The sequence below is a fragment of the Rousettus aegyptiacus genome, unplaced genomic scaffold (genome assembly GCF_014176215.1).
Source record: "Rousettus aegyptiacus isolate mRouAeg1 unplaced genomic scaffold, mRouAeg1.p scaffold_m13_p_6, whole genome shotgun sequence".
Lineage (NCBI taxonomy): Eukaryota > Metazoa > Chordata > Mammalia > Chiroptera > Pteropodidae > Rousettus > Rousettus aegyptiacus.
This window is the reverse complement of record NW_023416309.1, coordinates 82403853-82430419: the sequence shown is the minus strand read 5'-3', so window position 1 is coordinate 82430419 and position 26567 is coordinate 82403853. Positions and strand designations below refer to the sequence as shown.

At 34.4% G+C, this 26567-nt stretch overlaps 1 protein-coding gene across 14 annotated transcripts; it reads right to left on the bottom strand.

The window, feature by feature from the left end:
* Window positions 1–1211: 1211 nt before the first annotated feature.
* ZNF207 (zinc finger protein 207) lies at window positions 1212–25155 on the bottom strand. Of its 14 annotated transcripts, none has more exons than XR_001597839.2 (14): window positions 24943–25155; window positions 23428–23554; window positions 19395–19533; window positions 18747–18917; window positions 18553–18628; window positions 17994–18041; window positions 16867–16937; window positions 15241–15398; window positions 14158–14250; window positions 12931–13173; window positions 12209–12368; window positions 11882–12065; window positions 8906–8960; window positions 1212–5111 (listed from the first exon to the last, which is right to left on the bottom strand). XR_001597839.2 is itself a non-coding variant. In XM_016152528.2 (13 exons), the coding sequence occupies exons 1-12, from the start codon at window positions 24981–24983 to the stop codon at window positions 11905–11907; spliced, it is 1488 nt and encodes a 495-aa protein (XP_016008014.1). In that variant the 5' UTR covers window positions 24984–25155; the 3' UTR covers window positions 1212–8960; window positions 11882–11904. The 14 variants fall into 14 exon arrangements, 12 of the variants coding, with proteins under 12 accessions (XP_016008014.1, XP_016008022.1, XP_016008019.1 ...); XR_001597840.2 differs by having other exon boundaries at window positions 1212–5108; XM_016152528.2 differs by having other exon boundaries at window positions 1212–8960.
* Between the last annotated feature and the right edge of the window lie 1412 nt (window positions 25156–26567).

Genomic DNA, 26567 nt, shown 5'->3' with positions numbered 1-26567 from the left:
ATGGCCACCTTCCTTCAAACTTGACTTCCATTGGGGGAATGTTCTTCATGTTAACATTTATCCTTCTTAGACTCTACAGATGAAGACAAGTATTTTTAAAACACCTCTCAGTACTCAATCTAGTATTTCCTAAATGAGTCTTAAAGACTGGTTGTGGACTAAACCATGTGTAAAAAAACAAAAAGTTAAACTTTTGAATCTTTTCCTGTCTTTTACCATGCTTATATTAAAGAGGGTTGACATCACCTAACTACACCAGGGATCACCCAATCACAGTAATTCATAACACCAGTTCTTCTCAAGTTGTTCTGAGCCAAATTCTTGCCTTGTAACTAGTCCCTGTACTATCCACCAACCCACAATCTTCATACAACTTAGAATGAGCTTTAAAAAATCATAAACTATATCTCACTCACCAGCTCAAAGTCCTCAATGAATCCTATTAGAACAAAATTCAAACCATGGTCCTGTTCTGGTCCATCTATCATTCTATTCTGCACTCACCTCTTCATACTCTCTCCCAGTCCACCACTCATACTTCATTTTTCTGTAGTTCCTCCAAGATGCTAAACTTTCCCAACTCAGTTTCTGCACCTACTTACAGCTCTGCCTGGAATGCTGTTAGCCTACAAAACTTTCTGCAAGGACTTCTTAAATCTTCAGCTCTAAGCTCCCTTTGCAGATGCATTTCCTGTCTATCTGTACATAGGATAGTATCTAAGCATATAATAGGTATATATGTATTTATTAAATAAAACCTTTAGGTTTTCAGTATCTTCCTGCCTCCATCCCAACTCTTAACACTTCTACTGGTCTGAAAAGGCTAACTTCTTTTACATTTAATAATCTTTTCTCATAAGCCTAGGAAATGTATTACTATCATTCCAGAGATGTAACTTGCTCAAAGTAATAAAATAGTATAATGGAGAATTTGGTTGTGTGTTCTAATCATATGCTTAGTCTAAACTACTATGCTGACTTCTGGCTCCATCTATCTGTTCAACCTCAATTAACATTTTAACAATTACCCCGTATAACTGCAGTCTAAACATCTTCATTTACCCCTTAAATACTTTCTCCCAATATAGTTCATATTTAATAAAAGTAGCTTGCCTAGCTGCACTAAAGTGCTCAGGATGGCTGATACATATAATTCGTTCTCAATATAAATTGTTTAGGATACAACTTAATAAAATGGGCTGAGACAAGTATCTTAATAAATGAAAAATTTTATTCATCTTCGTAAATAATGGGCACTCAAATGTTCTTAATGGTCATCCACAATCTTGTAATAAAAAGAGGCTTCTTCTTAATGCAGAAGCAAAAATCTTTCAACTTTTAAATGAAAATACACAAACTGAAAATTGTTAAGGCCGTGAAAATAAAATACCATTTTTCAAATGAGTTAGTTTTGCCTTTCTTACAGCCTAAAAAACACCCTTGGACCACCTCAAAAGAGAGAAGTAGCTCAGTGCCTTTTGTGAATTCTAGTCTAATTATATGGAGCCATACATTAAGAAACCTCTTTCCCCACCTAAAGCCCACCAGTAAATTAAATTCAACATAGATAAACACTATAAATGTGATCATTTTTCTTTTTGCACTAGCTTCCAGGTGATAGATACATCGAAATGACAAAATGCACTATTACTTGCAAAGAAAATTTTAAAATAAACCTCCACAAAAATGTAGGTATAATAGCTAGTTTTAATATGGACTTTTAAAATATTTAATTACAACCTTTATTCGTGCCTCAGAGATGGCACACAAAAAAATTACCTTTAGTGAATTCATTTACTTACATTAAAATTATGCTATTAGTCACATATTTTTTGTTTAGCTAGACCATTTAATCATACATATGGTGTAGCCATTTATCCTCCCGTGTTTGTTTTGTTCAGGTTCTCCTTACCGTCATACCCCTTAAATGACTTGCTCTTCATTTCCCTCCTTGCCAGTACAATGCTAGAGTTAAAAGCCTGGAAACGAATGAGGGAAGGGCCTCCTCTTTCCTACAACCCTTTGGGATTCTGTACCACTTCACAAAAGAATGCTATACTATTCTGGAAAGAAATGGACATACTATTCAGAAATAAATCATCTTCCCTGGTGTAGCAACTAAATGTTTTTACTTTAACTTCCATTTAATAAATCCCAGGAAGGAGAGATTCCAAATCTCATCACCTTTTTAATTCAAAAAGCACTGCTTCCATGAAAATTAATTACTGGATTAATAACATTTTACTATATTATAATGATTCCTACAAATATTCCAAAGTGAGCACAAAGATTTTTTTCCCCAGTTCTGTGATCGGCTGCCTATTGTCAGTTTTAACCGGAGCTGGAAAACAGAAGGCTTAAGTAAACTGAAAGTCACAACTGAATTTTAAAATAGAGACACTTAAATAATTCTTCTTGAAGATATTTTCTTTACCAGCCATTTAGTTTTACCCTGAAAAAAGCTTGAAATAAAAAAAAAAAAAAATTAGTATTTAAAGCACCATACAAAATAAAAAAGAAAACAAGCCAGACAAAGGAGTAAGGTACATTTCAATTTAATCACTGTGCACACAAATTTATAAAACTGCTAGATACATGTTTTGGATCGCAAAGGACTCAAGAATTCTTGTTCATGTCTAAATATCTTAAACCATGGAAATTTGGCTACTCACTCTCATCACTATCACATGCATTTAATGTTAAATACTTACCAAATTTTCAATGTCTGCTTGTCCTTGCTAGGAAAGGACAGAGTTCCTTAGAAATTTACTTCACCTTAAATCTTAAAGACATAAATTGAGGATCCATATTTTGTTTAGTGCTTATGTAGAAGAATATATCGCCATTATCATATACTCAGATATCAATTTTCAGATTTTAGAACATTATCATTGTTTATACTTAAAAGCATTAGAGTTGACTGTTCATTATTGGTTTACAAAGATCAGCAGGTAATACAATGTGACCTTAGCTAGAATGTGGCTAAAAACTAGAGGGAGAAAAAAATCCATGTGTTACATTGGGGGAAGGTATTAAACAAGGCATACAGTAACTAAAAATTTACTCGGAGGCTAATTTTCACTTGTATACCGTGTCTCAGAAACCAGTATTTCTAATCCAAGCTTTTAATGCAGAGTTAGTGATTTAATACACTGAAAGATGTATCAGGAGGAATAGGACTTAATAAATTATATAAATGTCTAACCAGTATACTGTACACCTGAAACTAATATAAAATACTGAACATCAACTGTAATTTAAAAATAAAAAAATTTTAAAGGACACACTCAAATTTTTCAAGCCCCAAGGAGAACCCTGTAAGCAATTAGCCTGCATAACCATATTGTTAAGGCTAGCCCTCCTGCAACCCCACCCTCAGTTTAACTGCTCACAAATTACTACAACAGCTTCAAACAAGAAAATAAACAGGAATTCTGGTGTTTAATTATTAGGCCCATGCAATGTGGGAACCAAAAGGCATAGTAAAAAATCTTTTGGCTATCAACTAAAATTTAAGCTTGAAATAATTATAAAAGCTAGCCTTTTATAAAACCTTTCTGATCTCAGTAAAAGAAAATAATTTATGTGTTAAAATAATTTTGTAGTTATAGTCTGTGAGTGAAAATCAGAAAAAGTGAACCCAGATCACCAGGGAAATTTAAGGAGGTAAAATAATCACTTTCTTATTCTTAATATTCAGTTAATATCTGAAAGAGTGTAGAAATTCAGATTGCTCACTCTTTGATAAAAGTGTCCCCATTTCAGTTAAATCTAAAAGGAAAAACTGTGATATATAAAAGTATAAAATAGTACTCACCAGGAAAGCAGCTTTAAAGAGATGGTTTTAAGGAAAACCATTTCCACTGTTATCTACGCCATTTCTTATACAGATTAAACTGTGAAAGGCAATGAAACTTAAGCCCTTAGGCAATTTTATATTAAAAAAACAAGTGGCTATCTTATAAAATATATTTTATTATCAGTTGATAAATTGAGATTTTTAAAAAATTTAATGGAACACATGACTTCCATATAAAACAATGTTTTTTTTTTTTCCAATGACTAATCACCATCCCACTTTAAAAAGAGTTCAAGATAAGCTAGTTTTATGGACAGACTGTCTCAAATTAAACAACAGTACCCTTAAGGTATAAAAGCAGCAGCCATGCATTCCAATCAGTGCAATAGATTGGAAGGATGATTCCGGCTTGAAGTTGTACGCTTTATTCTTCTCTTAGTATTTAAAATTTTTATCAACACAAGAACAAAATATTTAAAGGTTAAAGGAAATCTCTCAATGATGGTTCAAGACAATTAACTCTTTAGAACCAATAAAAATAATATAAACTTTAATGTATCTTACAATCCATCACATCCCTGATGCCCCTCAAAAGAAACACAAAGAATCTATCTAGATTTCTTGATGGGTAGTCAGCTTTCATTTGAATATTAAAAGGTTATTTAGTTCAAAATAAAATAAACCCATGGTGGTAGTGCACCAAAATAGGTTATAGATTAAGAAATGAATAAAATTAGTACTTATTTACAGCCAGTTACTAAAAACACTTAGGAACAAAAAAAGCAATATAAAAACATTTTCTAGCCTATGATTGCATACCATTAATCATTGCTAGAGGTGAGGAATGAGACTTTTTAGGTTGATTCACTCTGTAAAGTTAAAAGGTAAATGAGTACCACCACAGAAGAGGCTCAAGTAAAAGACCCTGGACTCAAAGCCTTGCACTCTGTATTATATACCAAAATGAGCATACAGCCAATACAAATTTCACTCTTGTCCTTTTATGCATAATATATTTACATTCAACCACAACCAGATAATAAAGGAACAAAACACCTTTATTACAACTGAAATTATTTAGCAAACCTAGAGCTAACTGGCCCAACTACTGAGTGTTTGAAAGTGTCCAATGGATTTATTAGTTATACTCACATTTAAGTAACTGCACAGCTTTCTTCCTTGTGTGGGTTATATGGATATGTTTGAAAAAAAATAGGAACATCAGGTACTTACAGATTAAACTAACCTGTACTGGCAGGGCTGTGGGATTTTTCTTCTCTACCAGTAAGTAGCAAATGCTGAAATTCTGCTGCTAGTTAACAAAAACACAAATTGTATTAAACTGAGGAGTTCAATTCATACTTTAAAAAGTCAATGTGCATTAAATTTCCTCAGAGCCTGACACAAATACATTAAAAATTTTTTCCCTGTCTTAAAAAAAAATTACTTTACACTGGCTGTTAAATTTAGAGTGACCTTATGAGTTAATAGCACTACATATCTCTTGGACACAGCTCGATTTTAATAAACTATATATTCCAATATATTACATGAAAACTTTGTTTACTCTAAAAAAAAGAGGGGGCATGTATCTAGGGAAAAATCTCTTCAGTTCTAAATTTAAGTCTATGCAGACACACCTGACAGAAGCAAACAATTTTAAATAAACTTTGTTTTCAAAAACCTTGATTTCACTTTCTCATAGAATTTTAATTTCAAAAACATTGGCAGAAAAATAAATTTCTTGCTTTTCCTGCAAGTACACTAAAGCGAGCTAATAGCTAAAAGGGAAGTCTTTTTGCACTAACTACATGACCCATTTTTTTCTGACTCAAACTTACAGAATTTTATTAAAACTTTCCTTGGTTCACTTGGGTAAATTAATCAAGCGGCCTTATTTTATTAGTAGACTGGGAAATGATGCTGCATATCTTATTTTCATCTCTGACTGCTGAACTGTTTGTTAACGGAGAATGAGACTGTATTTTAATAAATGATTTGGTGAAACTTTAATTACAAATGCAAACCAAAAGCAGGAAAGTTGTTATCTTTCATTACATTTAAGACTCTTCAGTCTAACAAAACCATACAATGGCCTCTCCCCCAAATAATCACTATTGGTCTCTGCGTAGTACACTGAGTAGGACATTATTTTCTTCATTTTTATTCAAGTTAGTCATCAATGAATTTCACGGCCAGTTCCTCATAATTAAAAATCCCAGACACATTAAGACTGTCAAAGGGTTTGGAGAATTCCAATAAAGAACTTCCCCCTTTTACAAACACCACATTACAAAAACCCCTGACCAAAAACACAGCACATTTAATGTGCCATAAGAACTTACACATCATTACAGCATTTCAAATGGTGGAGTCCACATAATCAATCATTAAAAGTTTACTCACATGTATCTTCACTGTAGTTAATTTGATCAAAATAAAACATTCTTGTAATATAGCTAGTGATTATATGTCTCCTAAAGAACCTAATATAAACCAGTCTTGATTTATAATAGTAGAGTATTCCATTTGCTTCAAATAGAAAGTTCAAATTAGTTTCAATGAAGATCCCCCTTGGATCTCCAATTTATGCCTTAATATGACTTTTGCATCTTGCTTACTAAAATAATTTCCCCGAGGATGTGATATTAACATAAGATTTAGAGAGAATTGGTTCGAAAATTTCAAACTAATATAGTTTCAAGTTATTAATTTTCCAGAGTTGGGAAGGAAATGAAAAATTCTTCCTTTTATGGCCAAATTATTATGTAAGACTGTGTAACGCCCAAAGCAGGAAAAACAATGTTTAAAAACAAGAAATTCTCTTCTCAGCCCACTAAAAAAAATCTAGTTTTTTTAAAATGCTACTTTCAAACTCATTATTTCCCAACAAAAATGCCAAGTAAAAACATAAAAACACTTAGGAAAGTTAAGGATATTTAAAATAAGAGCAGGAACTCAAAACTCTGTTCCCTATTTCCTATGATTTACTTTGAGTTAGAGTCATAGTAGGGGATACCTAAGAGCCAAAATATTAAAAGTATAGTTCTGAAAATTCAACAGTACAAAATTGTGATTACGATGTTCATGACACTACATATTCATTAAAGTAACTGTTTATTTTGCAAAGAAATATCACACGGAAAACTTAAGATGGCTTCTATGCTAGAAAAACAAAAAGCTTTTTTATTAAAATAATTCAGATGACAGAAGACAAAATACTAAGAAGGGAAAAAAAAAAGCAGTAACCTTCACTAATATTCAAGTCATGAGATGGCAGAGTATAATTAGGGAAATATTTACTTACAAAAACTGTCTTATAGTCAAGTCTTAAAACTTAACCTTTCCTTTTGACTTTTCCATAAAAGTTACAGTAAGAGAAAACTGGTTTAATTTTGGAGTAACATACAAAGGTTATTCAATGTAAGTACCACCTTTTTATAAAGACATACCTGATTTATACAAAATGTTAGGGTACATGTTTAACTTCTCTCCTAACCAATACAAGTGTCCATTTACTCAAACTTTAATCTCAGTAAAGTGGTGACTTCAACATTTCCTTTCATGTATCAAGTTTACCAGTGGACATAAGACACCTGAAAATTATGTAATTCTTAAATTCGTTATTTGTCTGAGTCACAGAACTACAGAGGTATGAAAAACACTACATCTTAAATTAGGTATCTGTATCATCTTCAACAAACTATGCCACCCTTAAAAAATCCCTCCCACCCCCAGTACTCAAAGTATGTAGGAGTCTATTTCAATTATCTCTATTAGAATTAGGACAAGCAGCTTCACTCTTAAATATTTCAGTACATTGCTAGATGTTGGGTGCAACAGAAAACGTCTCCAAGTAAGGATTCTTAAGAGGTGTAATTATTGAGGTCATAAAATATTCCAATGGAATATTATTTTGTGGTAAAATTCTTTTTTAAAACATTCAAATCTCCCCCGCCCCCCGATGACTCAGTTACAGTGAAAAGCGTATGTTCTAATTAGACAGGTGAAAACTTAGAATTCATTTAATGCATATTTCTTCTTTATCCTTCCAAGAATAAACCATATAAACACCATTCTGCATTTGTTAGACACTGTCCTATATGTTAACTGTTACTGTTCAGACAAAAATGCTATCTGGAGAGAATGGTGGCTTAAACACACAAAAAAAGAAGAGTAATCTAGGTTTATGTTTTGGCCTCTTCATTCCCTCTCTACCCCACAATATACACATAAAACACAACTTTTTGGGTTTTTTTTACCAAATAAAAGCCAAACTTGGTTGAAAACAAATGGCAACTTCTCATGTATGCATACTGCATAAAATATTGTTCAGTTAGGCTGAAAATGAACCTCAAAATAATCATTTTGAAACCATAGTTCAATATACTAACTTTACCATATATGATATGATTTGTTGGACTACCTGAAAATTAGTAATCTACCCATACTGACAGGTCTGTAATACCCAAACTTTTATCTCCAATGTGTAGTGTATACACATACATACCACACACGCATCACCTTCCCACTTTTCACAGGGCTCTACATTAACATTTGCTCTAATGTGGTGAGGTTTTTAAAAATATTAAAAATCGCAAGCATTTCCAGATGACCTTTCAACCTTAATGTTCAATGCATAACTTCAGGATTAAGAATGCAGATTTCAGTATCCAGTGGCATTTCCAATAATTAAACTTATCCTTGACGTTAAATTTAATGTTTTGAAGAGAAAATAACCAGTAAGGTTTTCCTAAAAGTGAGAAGTGGAAAATTTGAAAACATTTCATGCCTCCAAATCAAGAACATCAAATTTTGTCAATTTACTAAAGTTCAATATAGTAATACTCGCTTTATGAGGCTGTTAATTATGTAACACAAGGTAAACTACATAAAATTATATATCAAATACTTTTCATGTTTATTAACACCACAGTCAAACGTGAATATTAATATAGAGCCTTCTCTACCAAAAGAGTATAAAAATCCTACGTTTAATTAAATTTAGGGGCCTTCACCAAACTTGCTGCAAGTTTGGGGACATAAATATCCAACAGCCATCAAGCTGTGAAAGCCCCTATAAGGAATAAAATAAATCCCACTTGCCTCAGACTGAACAGGGCAACACTGAGACTCAGCCTCAGCCTGTCCTATGGCAGGGCTATAGGAAGAAGAAAATTTTAATTTTAGAAAAACATTACCCAATTAATTTAAAAGACATGCATTTAAAAAAAAAAATCCCAATGATCAAGCAAGCAAAGGAAAAAAAAAGTAGCTCTTAAAAAAAAAACCCAACTGTCTACCATAATTCCACTCTAAACCCATTGTTTTTGTTGGGGATCTCCCCTTCCAAACACCTGTTCAATTAAGCTGGTTTAAGTTCAATATGTAACTTAATCAGTGGATGGGCACACTAAGACTATTTTCCTCACTCCTAATACAAAATGTGTGAGATACTACCAAAATAGTACATATTCAACTCAAATAATCCCAGCATCCACTCAAAAGCTGTTCCTCACCTGCTAATCTTGTTACTGTCATACAGTAGTAAAATCTATACAATAGAAACTAGTGCCAGACAAAGGTTTAAGTTCTTTGTTTTCTTTTTAAAAACGTGACTGTAAGAGTGGATGTAAGATAGAGCCAAGGCTGGCAGCCCCATTAATCTTACAACTTCCTAAATTATGGCAACTACAATGCCTGCCTGGATAGTCTCAAAAGTTGTCTTCTGGGAGGGCAGATGAAGTTTACTATAACTCAACTTCATCTATTAAATAGCATAAGTCAAACTAAGAGTTAATTATTTCGATATAATTTGTTCCGATCATGATTTCACCACACTATGGACCCCAGAAGCAGTTAAAGGTATTTTCTAGAAGCTTAATTATGCTGATATGTGCACAAATTACATTGTAAAAATATCAAATGAAGACCACCTACAGAACAGAGGATTGTTATATGGATAAGGTTTTTAAGTGCCATACATAACACTTTAAATTGACTTTTAATCAGAATTTTATCACTTATTTAATATTAGTGATTTTTTTCTCCTTTGAGACCTCAGAAATAAACCTTGACATAAATTATCAGTTCTCTTTGCATTAAATGCAAATAAAGCTTTGCATAATTTTTGAAACATCACGCCATTTTTAAAGATTTTTAACAGGTTTTTCTTTGGCAGTATGATAAACGTACTGCCAAATCTAAGAAGTATGTGTCCTGTCAATTCCAAAATTATTTAAGTAGTCAAGTGTTTGGTGGGTGAAAGTATATGAGGCTTTGCCGCTAGGAGGATGATGAAATACATTCTTGGTGATACATGGATGTTGCCTTTTCAACCTATGGAAATTTTTGAACCTCAATGGCACCACGGCACAGGAACTATAAAACCACTGGAGCAAAATATCATATTTAAAATAGCATTCAGCTCTGTAATACTTGCAATATTTTGTTTAAATGAATGACTTATTTAAATACAGACTCTTTTTGAAGATTAAAACATTTTTAATATTTTCCTACAAGGTTTTTTTTTTTTTAACAAAACTTCAGATTTCATGTCTTGTATCTACACCTTCACATAAAGGTTATAAAGAAATGTTACCGTTTCCTTCCAAGTCTTAACTCTGTATTGAGGAAAAACTACTTGAGTTCATTAATAACTATACTTTGTACAGGTCATTTGATACTTAAATTAAGCATAAAACTACCCTGTAAGATTTTAAAAAATGGATGCCCGAAAAAGATCAACAGTAGCTATTATTATATAAGACTTACAGGCTAAGATACAGAATGGTCATCTCTACAGAGAAGTTCTCCATAGGAACACAGTAACATTCAAACATTCAAGAATAAAAAGGTTAAGTTAACAGTAAAGCCATTTAGGCTTTATAACAGAAGGTAGTCATCTAATGTAAAACATAATGTAATCTTCCAGGAACATAATCTTTAAAAAATCCAACTGTTAACCAACCTAACGGAGGCACATTTAGACTCTTGCATTACACTTAGAGTATGTACCAATCCATTAATAGCACAAAAAACTTTTTACTGCTTGCACCTAAGCTTCTAGAATTTTGCACCTGAAAAGCTTCTGAGGTCCACGCAGTACTGCCGTCTCAAAAATAATCAGAAGAAAATGAATGGGTCTGGCACTAGGCTCTAAATATCATCAGTATGAAAGAGGAAATATTAAAGTTTACACTTTAAATATCTATGACATCTAACGAGTATTGACATCAAGCGGGTAAAAGGTGGTACAATATAAAGATTTCATATCTATTATGTAATGACTGATACTTATCTAAGATTTTGTTAACTGAAGCATTAACATACAATTCTATATACACTATCCAGTTTAAAACATGCAGCTAAGGAACAACCTACAATTCAGACAGAATCCAATGATATATCAAAACTGCATTGGTAACTATGAATTTTATTATGTGGACATCTATTGTGGCATGCATTTGTACAAACCTTTTGGGCAGTGGTCCACAGCTGGGTTATGAATAAAAAGGCATAAATTTTTCTCTCATTTTATTACAATGAAGTTTAACAGTACAGAAAAGTCACATGACCTTGGTGGGTCAGATTTCGTAAACCCTGCAACATGAGGAACTCTAAATACATTAAATATTGTTACACATTCAGACTTCCAATGTACAGGTACTTGGAAATAGTTACAGCCCTCACCAAGCTAGGTTGGGGACATGAAGTCCAACAGCATCTGAAACACTGTGAAGGCATAACTTTACAAATAGCAATGTAAGCTTACAGAACTTGCCTTTATTAAGGTGGTATGTTCATGTAATTCCAGCGCCTTCACAATATTACGAACCAAATTTACTATACTTCACTTCTAAAAACCTAGATGAAACATGAAAAAGAAGCCATACAGTATAAATTGCAACTTCAGGAAAAGATCCTGCTTTATTATTCCAAATATTTTTCCCATGTAAAATAAATGTCCAATAGTTCCTGGTATGTGGGAAGATAATGTTTGTTAAAGTCACAATGAAGCCTTATTGACGGAAGCTTGGCTATATAAACAGCACAAGTTGAGAAAAGGTTTAATCTCCAAACCTATTAAACTGGATGAAGTGAGATCAGTAACGGCCACCTTGCGACATTACAGGAGGTCTCATTCCCATCGGAGGTCGAGGAGGCCCACCTTGGTAAGGGGGCACCATTGGCGGTCCCTGCCCATATGGCGGCATAGCACCAGGAAGGTAACCTGGCATGCCTTGATGATGACCACCATACTGACCTAAAACACATTTAAAACACAAAAAATAGATTGAGTTGGTCCATGCATTGTACTTTTAAACGCAATGTATTTTGCAGATAAATTTATTTTATGTGGATACTCAAAAAATCCACTAAATACAATAAACATAAAAAGAGGAATACCATGAGGCGGCATTGGGGGTCGCATTCCTTGTTGCTGTGGGATGCCTGGCTGTGGTGGCATCATGCCTCCAATAGGTCCAACTGGTGGATTACCAATGGGAGCCTGTCCTGGACGAGGAAGATTACGCTGATATTTAGGTAACTGTGCCCGTCTCTCTTCCTACGAATAAAAATAAAAACAATGTTAAACACGTGAATACAGGAGCTCATTAAGCATAAAGCAAGCATCTAAAACCTTTACAGAATAATTTTTAAAAAATGTACCCTTACTTCCCAATTACTTTTGCCCCCACAAACCAATTCAACTACTTTAAATCTCAATACCTTAAGAAAATCTCACCTATTTTTATAACTGAAGTACAGATAACAACTTTCCAGAAATTATAAATTGTTTGACAAGTCTCTGAAGAAGGTACAAGGGCTTCAAGAGATCTGCAGATTCTACTTTAGTTAACTGTTTTTTCAATTAATTTACAAATCTAACTACAATAATTTTTTAAGAATAAGAACCCAACTTAACTTCTTTTAGAAATAGTCTGGGTAGAGGGAATGCATCTAAGATCAAAACACACAATATTCACATTTTGTGGTTCTTAAAAATAAGAACGACAAAAACCACTTAGTAAGCATTAAATCAGATCATAAGACCATTGTACAAATTTAAACTTTTCAAACGGGCAAGCTGCTACAATGCAGCCAGTAAAAAACTGCAAATAACTTACCAGCGATATATCCTCATCTGGATGGATCAACTTACTGGTTGCACTGGTTGTTGTGAGAGTAGCAGGCTTACTTGTTATTGAAGCCGCTGGTTTAGCTGCAGTGCTATTTGTTGTACTAGTGGTTGAAGCTGTAGACTGTGTATAAGCAGGGAATGTAGGCTTTGGGGGCTCTGTAGTTGTTGCAGGGGTACTATTTAGGGGCTTGAAATCTGTACCAACAGGTCCTTGGACAGCTGCCTGAGCCTGTAAAACACAACCTTTCATCAATAAAACTTCAAAACCCAAAATTAGTATATCTACTATCAATTTAACTTAAAAATAAAACACCAACATTCAATAAAGGACCAAACTTTAAATGAAATTACAACAAAGTTAACATGATAAATGCTCCACCAAATTCAAGGTAACACTTAAGAATATCAAAGAATGCTGGGTCAAAGTCACACCCAAAACACACCACTGGAAATAAGTAACAAGAAAGATATGTAACTTCTCCAATGTTATCTACCTCCCCATCAAAAGTTATTTAATATAAAAAGCTTTGTGTTTATTCCAGATTGATGAAATATAGCATTATAAAATGAAATAGCATATTATTCTATTTTTGCTATTCTAAATTAGTTAATTAATCTACCAAGCAGCTCAAAAATGTTAGAAATTACATAATATTAATATTTGGATAAATTTCAGTTACTAAGCATAGCGTCATTAATAGCAATATGTTCTTCAGAGGTATTCTTTATATAGTAATACAATGCCCTCCCAATTAACAATGGCTGGATGATTACCATGGACCAAAAGGTTTAGAAGGATCTTTTAAGTATAAAGTTAACAGTAACAAATGTTACTTTTTGTATGCCAAACATCTGAAATATGTAGACTAGGACAACTTTGGAACCAAATACAGAGTACTAAATTTCCTTATGTTATATATGATGCATTAGATTAAACACCATAAATCAAAATAGCTTAATCATGCATCAGGCTAACCATTGGCTACTATAATGCATTTACTGCTTACATGCTTTTAACCCTTTAGAACCATAGAAGTTTGGGGAACTTTTTTTCTGAGTTCAATTTTCAAATACCATTGATTTATATACCATTAATCTTAGTTAAAAAAAAAAAAAGTATATTTGGGGGGGGGGAATTTAGTTTTAAAATAGGGTCCAAAGGGTTAAGTTATAAAGCCATTTTAACAATTTTAAACTGCAACTTCCTGCGTACTTGTGCTGTGCTAGGAAACAGAGCTTTAGAAGATGCAGACAGACTTTCTGAATTGGATGAAGCTGTACTTGAGCTTGTTACAGGTGTCCCCATCTGTAGCATAAAAGAAAGGAAACAATGAAAAGTCTCCAAACAAATGGGTAAAAATAAGCCATGTGGTAGACTTTTTTAGTATAGATTGCATTTTTATAAATGCAAAATACAATGCAATCAAATTCGATTTACTTAAGAGGCAGGCAGTTAATGCATTTACAATAAACAGTATAAGCCTCATAAATCTGACCCTCAAATTTAATTCTACATCAATAAACCTAGTTAACCAGTTTCTTTTCTGAAACTAATTTTTGCACTGTGATATTTCAAAAACACTACCTTAAACTGAGAATAAGGATTAACATTTCAATTCTCTATCAATGACTACAAAAGGTTTTTGCCAAGTTTAACATCTCTTGATAAACAAAAACCGACCCAACTCAAAATCTTAAGTTAACTTGCTTAAAGAGCACTTAAGAAGTAACGCTTTTAATTTAGCAACTACAAAAAAATTTGGAAAAAAAAAAGTAAACATTATAGACACACATTAAAAGCATCTTTTGCTTCTGAGTTCTAAAGACAAAACCAGCGGGAAATTGTGATTAGGTCAAAAGCAATTAAACGATGCATTTTCAGCAAGTGTGTAGTTTGTCACTGTTCTATTCTAGAAAACAAGCCCAACAAATGATTTGCTAAGGTCTTAGAATTTTCATCCTTGGCTTTGCTTTCATTCAACTCACAGTTCAATAGGCAAAGGAGGACCTCTAAACAGTATCATGTATTTAAGCTGCCCCAAATTAAACTTGCATTTCTAACTAAAGCTAAAATAACCAGTTCACATCTATGAAAAAATAACATACTACACTATCTGGCTCCAGTGAGTCTTTTATGAATACAGGAAATCAATGTGTACAAACACAGAATAGGCCACTTCTCAATATGTTAAAAAAATTATACTAAAATTATTTTTAAAATTGACTTATGACAAATGAAAGATTTCTGTAAACAACACTACCTTTAAATGAAGTACACTCCTTTTTAGAAATTTACCTGTCCGGCACTGGGGAAGAGGGGCTTGGTAACTGGAGGCTGTGGAGCAGGAACTGCTGCTGTTGGTGCAGGTGGTCTATTAAGAATACCTGGTGCTGAAACAGCCTGTGCTTGAGTCATTGGAGGAATTCCAGGACGTGGAACCGGAGGGGGCAGACCTGTAAAAAAGAATTGTTGGGAGGAGGACCTAGTTGTTAAAGCACTCAGTTCAGAAAAAGGTTATTTTCCCAAAACTTTGCTTTCAAAATATACCATATTAAAAATACTTCTACTCAACCAAGTTACTAACTACTGAACTCAATGAAATCCAAAGAACTTAGGCATTTGTCCCTTGGAACAATCTTGCCTCAAATTTTCTATTCTTTTTTTTCTCTTCATGATTTGGGGAAGTGAATGACACCACTAGAGACCCTGTATTTGGGCAAAGCAGCAATTAAACTTACTGATGCCCTCATTTAGCAAACTTTTTGAAACACAAAATTATGTCAATTATCTAATAGCTGTTCCAACTCCAATGCAAATTACATTAAAACTCTAATAAGCCACATACCCAGAAAATTTTGTCAGACGTGTTATCCCTTCGAACTTTAAATTTTCCTAAAATGCATCGCTAGTGCACCTTCTTTAAACTTCAACATACTTAATACTTTTACTGCACATTACCAAATGAACACTGGTTATTATTCTTTATTATTTTAAATGCCCAAAATTATCTGAGCATTATGTGGAGCTGTTGCCTATAAATTAATAGCTGCCCTTGCAATAATTAAAATGTTGCCCCTGCTTTATTTTTATGGTTCCTTTTATATCAACTATCACCTGAGTATTTTTTAACCTGTTATGGATTACAACTCAAACTTGGTAAGATTAAATATAAAAAAGTAAGGCAACAAGCTGAGAGCCTCTTGAAGGCCTCCATGGCATACATTTTTGGCTCATCAAATCCCTTTCTCCACATTATATAGACTAAAAAGTCAACATACTTCATTTCCCAGGCTCCCTTGCAACTAGAGAATCCATCAGGCCCTATTTCTGGCCAATGATATGCTAAGGAGCCTCTGGGAAAGTTACCTTGCTCTCTAATAAAAGAAAAGCACATTGCTGTTGACATTCTTTCTTGCCTAAGTCATCTTGTTACCACTGAGTGAATGCCCAAGGGAAAAAAAGTTAAAGTTAACACAAAGTGGAAAATTTAAAAGGCATGAGTTCTTGATATCACCAAGGCACTGAATCTACCATTTTCTTTTTGTTGAATGATGTAACAAATATCTATGTTGTTTAATGTCTATAGCTTGTTCAAGTTCTCTATTACTTGCTAAGAATCTCTTATCTATTACTTGCCTAAAATAGGCAAGTAATAGATAAGAGATTCTTAATAACTACAACCAATCTTAAGTACACGAACACTGATGCACAGGCTCTGTGTCTCATTTTGGCTGCTTTGAAGCCCATTTTTACTCTGAAAACTCGAGAAAAAGGGTCATCCATCATAATACTTCTTATGGTTAAAGTTATCAAATTACGAAAAATTTCAAATTACATTGCACTGGTGCCCACTAATCTATTGTCTAAAATATTTAAAGCATACCAGTCATATTAAAAGGGACACTGTCAAATATTTCATACCTGGTGGCATACCAGGCATCAGAGGTGGTATTCCTGGTCCAGGTGGCATCATTCCACCCATTGGCATCATTCTATTAGAAAGCAAATTTCAAGAAATTGAAATTAATCAACAGTTATAAACCACTGAAAAATATTTTGGCTAAATCCTGAAACAACAGATAGAAGACCTGAATTTGACCTCTAATATTGAAATCAAGCTGAAAGAACATATGATACACTAAAACAATTCTATCAAAATAAAGTCCTCTAAAACCCAGCAAACTCTTGGGTTTGCCAGTAAAATGAGGGGTGGGAACAGTCAGTCTTTGTTGACAAACATTTTAATACATTTAAAGTCATTAGGAACAATATTACACTCTAATATTACACTCTCCTTTAGAAGAGGCCTAAAATACGTGCAACTGGAAAGCGAAATCACCTTTGGTATCATTTGGAAAATATCTGCACAGAACATAAGTTAAAAAAAAAAATCTCTATTTTAGAGTTGTTAGATTTCTCAAAAAAAAAAAATATTGAGTGTACAATGCGGAAATAAGATCTTTCTTGGAGTGATGCAGAAAAACTACCACCAATATTAAAGAGAATCAAAAATAAAATCGCATTGCCTAATTTTTACTTATGATAGCTAACATTAAACTACAACTTAAAACTTAACTCATTTACTTTCCTTCCTCTAAAAGAGCTCATCTTCAAATACCAATGTCTAATTCACTTAAAAATTTACAAGTTTGTGAATTTCTGATTTAGCACTTTCATCAGATTTTTCTATACATATCAGAAGAAAATTCAAATACCTTCTATAATAATAAAGCATATAATTTGGCAAAGGACTATATATTCTTTCTTAAATACCAACCCTTTTAACTAAGTCCCATTACTTTTAGCAGTTAGGAGAAAATAGCTGCACATTTAGAAAATGCTTCATTTATATATGGATTTATTACTATTTCCTCAAAGATGTTTTATTTCCCTCTTTTCAAAGACCTGTGTCAATCAGCTCACAAGTTTTAGAAATTTTAGTGAGGAAGGTTAGAAAATCTCTGAAGTCAACTGAATAGATATCATTAAACACACAAGAAAATGACATGATTATACCTCCTGAATTACATCATGAATGAGATGCTTACATGTTTTCACCGCAAAATGACTGGGTGTATTTTCTCTGATGATGCAATCTGTGAAAATGTATGACAAAATCAAAATCTAACTGTGATTTTCAAAATACAGTGGGAAAGTGTATTGTTTACCTGTCACATCCAACAATATTTAAGTAAAAGTGATGAGCACGAGCACCTAACATTTTAGGTTTTTGATGATGAGATAAATATTTAAAACATTTACAGAGTCTGCTTTTTGTCACAACTACAAAGTGTCATGGACAGTTCGGAATCTCAAAAACTCACGTCTATAACCAACTACTTTAATTACATCACATGCAATTGAAGCAGATGGCTGCCTACATACATCCTAAAACACAAAAATCTACTTTCTTCCGAGCAGATTTATACTCCTTAAATTAAATTTATTGGCAGGCCCTTTTATTAGACAATTTTAATATTTATAGAGCCCATACCTTTTAGAACAAAAAAATTTAAAAAGCAAAGTAACATTTAATTCATACAACACCCGAGTTGAAAGATCATTCCTAGGCACAAGCCCACAAGCCAATTTAAAGAGTTTCCTTACCCAGGTGGCATGCCTGGCATAACTGGTGGCATTCCTGGCATCAGAGGAGGAACACCTGGCATTAATGGAGGTATGCCTATAAACAAGAATTTCAACAACAAAATATCAAAATTAATATTAAAGAGAATTTAATACCTCTACACCACATTATAAAGTTCTAAGAATGTTAAATTCTAAGAAATTCTATGTGCTACCTGGAGGCATTCCTGGTGCTCCTGGAACTGGTGGTAGCCCTGGTTGTGCCATTGGAGGGATATAACCTTGTTGGGGTTGAACAGGCTGTGGCTGAAATGAAGTTGAAGCTGCAGAGTCATCATCATCATACTCATCAGAATCATCTTGTTGCTTCTTTTTTTGACTCTCTGCTAAAAAAGGTTTAATTAATTTTTCCCGTAATTTTTTTTTTTAAAAAAGGTTTAACATTATTAAGCGAGACTGAAATCCTTTTACTATCCTATATGAGGTAAAAAGAATTCTAAGTCAGTTTTATTTTAAAAAACAGCTCTCTATTCCATCCCAAAAGGTAAACTATGACAAAGGTGTCTGACCTCTCTGCAATACTTTTCAATGCAAATAATTCCATAGGTGATTAATAACAGCTCCTATCATCTGGATTATACATGGCTGCAAATTCCAAGTCAAATAACAATAAATTATTTATAGTAGTTAGATAGATCAAAACAAGTATACCCATCTTCAAAGGCATATTAAAACATAAATTATAAAACAGAATTCAAAATTGGAATCTGAATAAATCTACCATTAAATTTGTATTTGAAAGTAGTAGTAATACTTTCACTAGTGAAGCTGTATTAAGAAAAAGCACACATCTTAATATTTACCCTGTGTTTTCTGTTCAAGAAGTCGTCTTCTTTCATCCATGTCTTTTTCTGGAATACCTTCCATACCATATATTTCCAACTCTATGTCTGTTCTCCCAGGTATTGCATTTGGTACAGCATCTATTGTCTCTTTATGCACCTAAACAAAACAAAATACTTCCATCAAATAAACAAAGTGTCTCATAAAAGTCTTTTGAAGAATAATTTCAAATTAATCAGAGATCACTTAGTATGACAGTTAACAAAGATTCTATAGTGAGACTATGTGGAGTCACTCTCCAATTTTGCTGCTTACTAGCTACATAAGATTGGGCAAATCATTTGTCCTAAGCCTCAGTTTACTCTACCTATACAGTACCTAACTTCTAAAGTCATTTTTAGGATTAAATATAATGTATATAAAAAGCACTTGGCAAGATGTTTAACACATAGTAAGGGATCAAGAAGTATTATTTCGAGTTTACCATATAATCTTGCTTGCTTGAATTATCGGCAATGACCTAGTAGTCCTATTCAAATCAGACAAGTTTCAAATTTGAATAAAGCTTATTAAAGCTTTATTATACTGAGAATTAGAAAATTTTCCAAGATTGGATCTTGAGAAAAGCCTGTAGTTACTTACTACAAAAGTGACATTTATAATTAGCATTACCCATACCTAATGAGCATTACCCATACCCACTACCTCTAAATTTATGTGGTAGGTTGCTAACAGGAAAAGAAGTTTTTACTGTAAAATACTGAGAATTTAGGACTTCACTGGGTTTTTTTTTGCTAGGCCGAACATTTCTAACCCTCAAACGTGGATATGGATAACTTTTGCCAATATGACAAAATCCATCAGTCCTTTTTTCTTCAGTAGAAGCCATTAACTTAGGCTAAAGGATTTCAGTATTTTGTTTATACTATCAGTGTCACCTGGAAGCTTATTAAATGCACATTATCAGGCCCCACTGAACCTACAGTATCAGAAACTCTTGGGAAGGGTCAGATATCTGTATTTTAACAAGCCCTTCAATTGATTCTGATGTCTACACAAGCTTGAGAACCACTGATTTAAACTAATGACTTAAATATATTTGTCTGAACAATACTCAATTCTTCTGTCTTCCCAATACACTTTCACATAATAGAAAAGTAATTAAAGAAACCTAAGTGTTTTCTTCTTAGAGATGTATCTTAAAGATTTCAGTGACATGCAAATCAAATTGAGAAATTATCTTAATTTCTGATCTTTATTCATTATTATGATTAAATGATCCATGAATAAAACTACTTAAGTGACTCAATGACTATTTCCTAAGTTTTTGGAATATGTTACTATCCTTGATAAACATAGGTAATTCATTCTTTAAAAAAATACAATTACATTCACATAAAAATTAACTAGTCTTTACCACCTTTCTAAGTGATAAGGACAAGAATATACTAATTAAAAGGTGTTGGAAAGAGAAAAATACCATGACTCACTTAAAATCCTCCCATCATATAGTAGACAGAATTTAGAGTTCTAAGAATCTTGCCTAGTATAAGTCAGTACGGTCTTGACTGAAAATATAGGACCGAGCATGATGCAAACCATCTATGTTACTAATGTCCTAGGTTTATTATCTATAAAACTGGAGGACGTGTCTGACTTAACTGCCACGCCTTCTCACAGGCTGCTGTGAAATTCTATTAAGACTATATAAACGGAAGCGCTTAAGTCAATTTAAAATGTTACTAATAGTTTCTCATCTAAACTAGCTTCCACTCTATTTGTCTGCTCTTCTCTACAACAGTGGCCCCCGACCTTTCTTGCACCAGGGGCCAGTGCTCCTATGAGAATCTAATGCCTGATGATCTGTGGTGGAGCTGAAGTGGTGATGGTAGTGCTGGGGAGTCACTGCAAATACAGATATTTTGCTAGTTCACTCACTGGCCCTCACCTCCTGCTGAGTGGCCCAGGGGATTGGGGACCCTTGCTTTATAGTGTAACTCCTTAAAGAATGCCTATACATTCTCATTTTTCTCCTGAAAGTATCCTAATCAATCTTTCATCTTCGTCATTCTAGGAAATCACTCCTAGCAAGTAACCAACAGACCTCCACTTTGATTAACCTTAGTCCTCTTACTTGACCTACCACCAGCATTTCAGAGTTAAATAACTTACTCTTTCAAACATTTCATTTGGCTTCCAGGGTACTATTTTATTGGTGTCCCTACCTTTCAATCTCTTTGGATTATTTCTTTCAAATTTCTGACCTCTAAATGCTGGAAGTGGCCCAACATGGAGTCCTTGAATCTCTTTCTATCTGCATTCTACTCCCTAAGATATCCAGTATCATGGCTTTAAATAGCCATTGGTATACTGTATCCTTCCAAATTTCTATCTCCAGCTCCAAGAGCTATGAACATGACTTGTAGATTCAACTATTTTGACATCTCCACCTGGATATTCAGCAGACCTTCTCAAAACTAACTTTCCACACTCAAACTTAACAAAAAGATATCCTCATCCCTAAGCCTGTTCTTCCTGCTGCTTTCCACATCTCAGTATATAGTAATATTTCTTTGCCAGGGATACTCCACAATCTCCTAAGTGAACTCACTATAGGTCTCCAGTCTATTCTCAACCCTGCCACCAGAACAATCCTTTAAACAAGTGTACCAGAGCATGTTACATCTCTGTTCAAACCTCCCCCATTTCATTCAGAACTAATATCCTGCAAGTCCTCCTATATAAAGCACGGTGCTGCCCTTTCCTTCAATATAGGCGAATGCGCCTGAGTGAGGGCCTTTCATTTGCTATTCCCTGGAAGTTTTCTCTTACTTCCTTTCAGACCTCTGCTCAGATGTCACCTTCTCATTCAGGTCTTTCCTATCTTGTGGCTCTCCCGATACTCCCTACCTAGTTTTAGTTTTCTATATTGCTTATCACCTATAGACAAACAAAATATTTACAAGTTATTTTCCTCCACAATATAAATCTAAATTCCACAATGGTTATTGTTTTATTCACTGTTGTATACTCACTCGGTGCTGTCTCATAGAAACTTTCTGTGGCAAATGGTAATGTTCTGTAACTGCGCTAACAAATACGATAGTCATTCACCAGCCACATGCGGCTACTGAGCACTGGAAATGTGGCAATAACGTGACTATTAAAATTTTAACTTTCTTTTAAATAGCTACATGTAACAGTGACTGCCACAGTGGAAAGCTGTGGGTCTAGCATGTAGTAGGCTCTCAAATATTTTTGAATGGATATTAAATTGTTGTAGTGACATACTGGAGTGAAAAGGATCTATATAACTTATTTTTAAACTTGGGGAAGCAACATCTTGTTTTAATTTACCTCCCTGCTTCCTACCAACAGTAGTTTCCACTGAATAGAGATTTGCTCATTTCACATCTCTCTAGGGTCCAATTAGGCAAAAATTCAGGCAGCTCTAAAATTGGCAAAAGTAGAAGAAATAATGTTCAATAAAACATAATGGTACTTAGTAGATGTTTAAAAATAAAAATTTCAAAACTCTTCCTACCTAGTAGTAAAACGACTCAAGAAACAAAAAAATTATTGAAACAATGTTACCATTACAAAAGAAGTCCATAAATTGTTGAAATAATCCTGGCCCCCAGGCAGTGGATTAACAAATGCTTCACTGGCAGTGAGTAATGGCAGCTAATTATGCCTTAATTCTTATGAGATTAGAACTGGTCAGACTGCCCACAAAATTTAAATCACTGATGATGCTTGTTTCCTAACCCAAGTGTTGAGGAGTTATTATGTAATCTCACCTGTCACCAATCTAACCTAGAATGAAAGATTATCAATAATTTAAATACCGATATAAACTCTCAGTAAATGTAAAAAATCAACTATCTTCTTGATGGTTAAACAACCTTTTTTTTAAAAAAAAAGTTGACTGGCCATCTTATCTGATCTTTTGTAATAAAAGAACAAAAAACCCCTACAATTGTCAAAGAAATTGTTATGATACCCGCCCCCCAAACTACAAGGGAGCAAAAATTACAGAAGATAAATCCTTACCTGCATACAATGTATAGCCAAGCCAGGTCCTGTGTACAGTTTCTTATGACATATGTGGCATTTGAAATGTTTTGCTTTTTGGTGCTGTATAAGGATCTTCTCATCATCAAAATCTCTATTACAATACCTGATCGATATTGTCAAGGTACAAAAACAGCACAATAATGACTCTGCTTATTAAAAAAAAATCTATAAGTGAAGTAGTATTAAAATATAGTAACAGCTAAAATCAAAAGGTACTCTTTACAGACCTTTGCTTTTGATATCATATAATTAAGGATTAACTTGTCATGTAATTTTAGCATATTTCCTGGAAGTCCATCATCTCTCTTCACCACCCTTACACATATTTTACAAGCCGCAGAATAGTTCTGTAAAATTTGTTTTACAGAGATTTACGTGAAATTAACTTTCCTTTTGTTCCACTTGTCAACATTTACAAAGCCACGTTGTTGGACTAGAAGGAAGGGTTCAATGTTTAAAAAAAAAACAACTTTATGTCAAGACAAAATTCATTAAAAAGAAGATTTAAAATAATGGAAATATTAAGATTTGCCTATATTTAGAACTTAAGTTTATATTATTTAGAATCTAAATGAATAAGTTCATAGTGAATGAGAATGACAATTTTGTATGATCAACAGTTATTTGCAATTCCCTCTGAATTCATTTTGCTAAGGAATGTATTTAAACACAAATGAGCTGCATTAATAAAACTCAGCAGTATCTAGTACGTTATAAAATTCTTAACTTTTCAACTATTATAAAAATGCAGTTCTGTAACAAAAAATGTTTTGAGGTACGAGGCAGTAAATAAGACCAATTTGATGTAAAATATATTACCGCTTCTGGAAAAAAATATGTAAAAGACGTCACATTTTGACTTTTTTTTAGTCTGACAAAGCTAGGTAATAGTAAAAGAAAACTCCACCCTGCAAGAGAATGCTTAAGATTAAGGCGCCAGTGGGTGAGACGCGGAAGCTAGCGTTTCCCCACACTGCACGCAAAAAAAAAAAAAAAAAAAGCGTTAGAAATTAGGGTTAACAACTAAACCCTTTACTAAACCACCGATTCCACATACACACACACAAACGAAAAAAAAAAAAAAACTGAAAAAAGTGGGTGACTGCCTGCGGAGCTCTCCCTTAATCTTCCGCAGAGTATTTTACTCGAAGAAACTCCCTTTGTTGAATCGTCACCAAAACAACGGAGCACGGCAGAACAGTCCTTAGGGTACACTGTCCTTGATGGAGGGGTCCAAGCCGCCTCCCAGTGGGTCAACGCTCGCACCATAGCAATAACTTCCTGAGTCACGGAGTCTCACGATCCACGACTGCCAGAGCCTCCCGCCCTAGAGACTCCATTTTCCGCGACTTCCTGAATCTGATTCCAGTCATCAAGCCGCCCACCCGGGAGCCTAGATCCCAGACACGCTCCGCTTTAGGCCAAAGCCAGGCCTCCCAGTCACTAACAGGCGCCTTAGCTTGGCCTCGACTTCAAAGTGACAAAGGATACCAGCACCACGGCTTCAGCTGCTTCTTCTTCTTGCGACCCATAACTGCGCTCTATCGACAAAGCAAAAGGGAAGAGTAAATAAACAGGAAAAATGAAGCGAAAGTCGCTCACCCTTCAGGACCCAACGGCCACTACCGCGTCCCACAGGAAACAGGCACAAAATGGCCGACGCCCTCGTTCGCAGCTCTGTCTCCCGTCAGGCACTGCGGCCGGAGGCGGTGCCAGACAGGGAATGGTCACATGACTCAGGCCTCCGCCCTGAGTGGGTGGAGATTCGCGGCTGCTGAGCGACGGCCGCCATCTTGTCTGTTTAATCGGTCGTTGCTGTCGGTGGTTGTGCTTGCTCATCGCTCAGGGTTTCTTTTGCAAAGGAGCCGGCTACCTCTAGGTATTTCAAGAAACTTGCTTACTGAAGAAAAAAGATGCTGGGAACATTACCAGCATATTTAAGGCCAGACTACAAATAAAGGATAATTGAGACAGCGCACAATTTTCAGTTTTGTTTTCATTGCTTAGATTAATCCTTTCAGTTAGACATATATCTACTACATGCTAAGTCAAAGAAGTCGTAGTCTGCTTTGTTACTCACAGATTTGTGACATAAGTAAATAGCGCAGTGTGGTGAGTGCGGTGATGGAAATACGAGGTGCTGCCTGACCTCACTGGAAAACCGTTAAGGGCCTTAGCTGGCGTTTGGTATTAGAAGGTTTCCTGAAGGGTCGATACGATCGAGCGAGGTAGGAGAGTTTTTCACTACAGAAGCAAAAAGTTCAAGTCCTGGAGGCTGAGTATCTGAAACAAACTAGTAGTTGTGTTGGATTTGTAGTAAGGGGACCAGCGGCAAGAGATAATCCTAGGAAGGCTGGCAAACGGGACTTCTGGAGATCCTAGAAGTAGTCTGAGGAGTTGGGCTTCACGCTGAAGTCTTTGCAAAGCAACAGAGGAGTTTTAAAAAGACAATTAGATAATAATTCAAGTTTAGGAGGTAGTATAGCTGGTTAAGAGTCCAGTGATTGGGTTCATATTCCACTGGTGCCTACATGCATGACCTTTGGGCAAGCCACTTGAACTTCATCGGGCTGCACTTAGAGTTTGGCGTATAGAAAGATTAATGTAAATTACGTTACTATTAAAAGGTAACATAATAGACATCCATGGAGCACCTACGTGTGCCAGGCATTGTGGTTTTACATTACTTGTCTCAACAAGCCATTATTAACACCCTGTTAATAGAAATGAAAAAGATGCTTAAGAGAGTCAAATTAATTTACTCAAAGCCACAGAATTAATAAGTATGGAGCTGAATTAGTTTTGAGTTTTAGAAAAATTACGTTAGCCACACTGAACAGTGGATTGGTGAAGGCTAAAAGAAAGGCCAGCCATAGAGAATGTGACAGTAATCTGGGCGCAAGGAGAAACTGGTCTGAAGTAGGGTACTGGTAGTAGGAAGTCATTTTTATTCTTTCTAAATAAACAAGCAATCAAGATAATTTTAGGTAGTCCCAGTGCTCTCCCAAAAACAAAAGTTTAAAGGGTGATGGAACAAGATAAATATGTCTACTTTTGCCACTTCTATTTAGTATTGTACTGCTGGTCTAGCTAGGGTAATTAGGCAAGAAAAAAAT